Source organism: Gavialis gangeticus, unplaced genomic scaffold, assembly GCF_001723915.1.
Source record: "Gavialis gangeticus isolate Ggan-Ray unplaced genomic scaffold, GavGan_comp1, whole genome shotgun sequence".
NCBI classification, from domain to species: domain Eukaryota; kingdom Metazoa; phylum Chordata; order Crocodylia; family Gavialidae; genus Gavialis; species Gavialis gangeticus.
In genome coordinates, this window is record NW_017729031.1 from 540,753 (window position 1) to 544,837 (window position 4,085).

The 4,085-nt window shown below is 35.5% G+C and overlaps 1 protein-coding gene across 16 annotated transcripts in view; it reads left to right on the forward strand.

The window, feature by feature from the left end:
- Window positions 1-2,246, forward strand: part of BAZ2B (bromodomain adjacent to zinc finger domain 2B) — a 327,194-nt gene extending 324,948 nt beyond the window's left edge. For all 16 annotated transcript variants that reach the window (XM_019522327.1, XM_019522336.1, XM_019522329.1 and 13 more), the window contains one exon: window positions 758-2,246. In XM_019522327.1, the coding sequence (XP_019377872.1) occupies window positions 758-911 (154 nt within the window). In that variant the 3' untranslated portion in view covers window positions 912-2,246. The remainder of the gene's footprint in view (window positions 1-757) is intronic.
- The last annotated feature ends 1,839 nt before the right edge of the window (window positions 2,247-4,085 follow it).

The window sequence follows — 4,085 nt, forward strand, 5'->3', positions numbered from 1 at the left end:
CCAGGTTGATCTGACAGGACCTGCCTCTAATGAACCCGTGTTGGTTGCCCCTAAGCATAATCTCCCCTGCTGGCTCCTCAAGGACATGTGCAATGATAATTCTCTCAAAAAGCTTCCCTGGGATCAAGGTAAGACTAACAGGCCTATAGTTTCCTGGGTCCTCCTTCCTCCCTTTTTTGAAAATGGGAACCACACTGGCCCTTTTCCAGTCCTCTGGCACCATACCAGAGCACCACGAGTGCTCATAAAGCCGTGCCAGGAGTCCCGCAGTGACCTCTGCTGCTCTACTGATTGTTTGCATTTGATATCAAAGTTGTGTAATGTATCAAGAGAAAAAGTTGGAAAATGGACTCACCAGTTCTTTTAAAACAGAAAGCAATGTAGTTCAAGAACGGGTGAATAAAATGGAATAGTTTCTTATTATTTTAACCAGAAAAAAGTTAGGGGGAGAGAGTTGAAAATTGGTTTTAGTTCCAGTGCAGAATTGGAATTTTTTTCTTAGAGGTTGCACTTTGATGTGAACATTGAAACTAATGACATAGTTTATTACTTTAAAAGTTCTCTCTCTGCAAATACGTTAATATTAAAACTAGAATGGTCAAATATATAATTAAATGTTACACAGTGAATACTGAATATTTTCTGTTCAGCTGTAACTGTGTCTATACTTTTATATCTGTTTTTGATAGATTTAGTTTTTATCATAGGGTTTCTTTGTTCTAAAGAAAAAACAATCCTTATCTCTCTGTTCTTTCAGGTACCCAAATCTTGAAGCATTTTCCCTAGATGTCAGACTTGTTTTTGACAACTGTGAAACCTTTAATGAAGATGATTCTGACATAGGCAGGGCTGGCCACAACATGAGGAAATATTTTGAAAAAAAATGGACAGAGATTTTCAAAGTGAGCTGAAGTTATCAGAACTCCAATATTTTTCCTTACGTAAGGACAAATGAGACCAGCAATGTGAACTGTATTTACATAAAAGTGCAAGGCACATGCATAACTAATGACTGTTTTTTTCCTTAAAGAAGTATCACAGAAGAGTGATACTAATTCTAAAGGCTTCACTCCTACAGTAACCATGGCCCTTGGTTATTGGTTTGTGTGTTTTATCAAACTAATTTAGGTAGAACAGGGAAGCACACCCAAAGAATTTCAAAGAAAGGGGTGTTATAGTGCAATAGCAATTTAAAATTTATCAAAACGCACTGAATATTCAACCACCAGAGCTCTACTTGGGGAAATGGTTCTCTTTTCCCTTTCAATAAATATCTATTTTTCATTTTTTTTACTTTGTAGTTTATTTTTTAGTGAATGTATTTAATTTTATGAATTATTTATGATTAAACAGCATCCAGAATCTTCGTTTTCTGTGAAAAGGAAGAATTAGAAAAATTGCTTTAAATCTTGAAAATACAACAAGGAATGTTTTAAAATATAAAACAAAGCCAAGTAAAACTGTTTACACTGATGTGCTGTGAAAGCACTAAAAATTAAACTTTACTGTAGAGTTACAAGTACATTTATATATATGTTGCTGCATCACTTGTGTAGTTAAATTGTATTTCAAGACAGTGAAGAAAAATTGAGACATATGTATATACTGTTCATTATTGTTTATATTAAGTCTTGTTTTAAATATGTATGATGTGTACATATTGTTTGAAGACATTATTGTTTATGCCTTAGAAGGACTGTAGCATTTTATTTTAGTCTTAAGGTAATTATAGCTATATGGCTTGTACAGTAATTATCCTCTACCAACACTGTGGAGTCTCCTTAATCTTGGTAGTGCCTGCCTTCAAAACAGGGTGTAGGGGATATTAGTTTTCCATTTTTCTATTTTGTTATATAATTTCAAGCCACCAGGGCCTCAAATTCAAGTATAATCATTTGTATCCATGTGGAAAATAAATTGTGACAATTTCCTACGCACGTGGGCGCGCGCACAATATTTTTTCATAGAAACATTTCCCTCCATTTGCCTTGCCACAGAAATAAGAAAAGACATTTGTAACCACTGTGTTTTATCTACTGTGTGTTGTGGTGGCCTGTTGGGGGCAGATAGATCAGAATTTTTTTTGTACCTATGTAAGAGTACTTGAAGTTTTATTTAAAACAAAATGTTGTGAAAAAGGTAGCATTCTTTTTTTTTTTCTTTTTTTTTTTCTTTTTTTTTTTAGGAGTGTTATTTTTCACTAGTGTGTGTGGCACGGATACAATAAACGACTGTTTTACAAACCAGATTATTTTGGTTATTTTAATATTTGAAGAAGTATGTACAAAAAAATACTTTTAAAATGACCTTAAGGGACTCATGAGGTTACCCCAAAGTTCGTATTTTGGTGCATCTTATCCTCCAGGCCTCTTTAATTAGTCTTTGGCAGCACAGAAAGAAGCAAATGTCAGGCAGTCAGCTGAGCACAGTTGCACCTACAACCAGCTGTTTGAAGTTTAAATAAGATTGGTTAAGATCTAAGACTAACACCTGGTTGCAAAGAAATTAATTCTTCTCAGTATTCACTCTTACTTCAATGTGTACGTACACAGAAAGGTGTAGCAACCGCTGGGCAGCTCACCACTGCAAGTTTGCTTTTTGCTATGTGCTGGGAACTTTTCTGGGTCTATGCTTACAAAGCCTCTCACAGAATTTTTCCTTATGTTCAGTAGTGTAACTAAGGGTGAGTGAGTGGGGATCAAGCCCTGGATGCTGACTTAAATGGGGCACAAGATTGACAGCCACCACAGCTGCCGGCCTGGCTACACTGCTGGCACTGTGTTGGGCACGAAAACTGCCTGTTACATCTCTGTTTATGCCTAATGTCTCTGAAAGGGACAGTTCCTACATTAACAGCAAAATTGTTTCTCTTTTTCTGGTTCCTGCCAAAGTACCTGCTTTGTCTAACATATATATAAATGTAGTTTAAAGATCTAACTTTTCTTTCATAATGTTCCTCTTTGAAGCAGTTCTAGGCACCAGCTAGAAGGAGCCCAGAATTTGGAAATCACACAGTTCCAATTTTCAACCCTGGTTTTGCCACTGACTCATTGTGTGGATTTAGGCAAGTTGCTGCACTTTTCTGTTTCATTTTCCCTGTCCACAAAATCAGGATAATAATCTTATGTCATCATGCAAGGCTGCCTCATAGGTTATTAAAATTAATTAGTGTTTGTACATGGCTTTGAACATATAATGTGCTATAAACATGCTAAGGTGTGATGTTATTAGATATGCTGTCTGTCAAGATGGAAGGGCATTTTTTCCGACAAATGCTTGTCTTTCTGCTCTAGTTTATTCTGTTTCATACTTTATCCATAGATTGGATCTAGTGTTAGTCATTCAAAATTTATGCAGAAAAAATAATATCAGCTGTATTCAGGTGGAGTTAGAACTCAAAACAAATACAGCTTAGTTTGGGAGAGGGGAAGAAGAAAAGGAAACATTACAAGACACACAGGAAAAGATAAGCTTAATAAGGGAAGTAAAATCTGTTTTCCTGATTCATAAATCCAGGTGAAATAATTAAGTATCAAGTACTTTTGAAGTAATTTTGTAATAGCAGATACATTTCCAGTATTTTCTAATTTGCTTTGTACAGTGCATGATTAACAGTGAAGAAAGCTGAAAGGATACTGTCAAAGTTAGTACAGTTTGCCAAAATTTTCACCTCCTTAAAAGTTACACCATTAGCCACAGAGTTTTGGTAATACCTTTTAAATAAACAAACTGAGCACCATTCATTAGTTTCCTATGAAACAAGTAACAAGAACAGGGTGCCATTTTCTCACCAATAAAAAATGTTTTTTAACACTTTTCCTGATACACTATTCTTGTATGAAATATTTCATTATATTTTAATAGAGATAATGTCTCTTGTAAATGTTGTGTTGTATTGTCTGCAAAGAACAGAACAGGGTAGCAGAAATTACAGGTAAGATTAGCGGTAAATGGGCAAAAATGCAACTGATTTAAATTTTTTGCTGTGTGTCTTTTGAAACCAGGGGTAGGTAACCCTGAGCACAGGTGCCAGAATGTGGTGTGCACAGGCATTTTGCTTTGCATGAAAGCCTCAGGGTGGATGG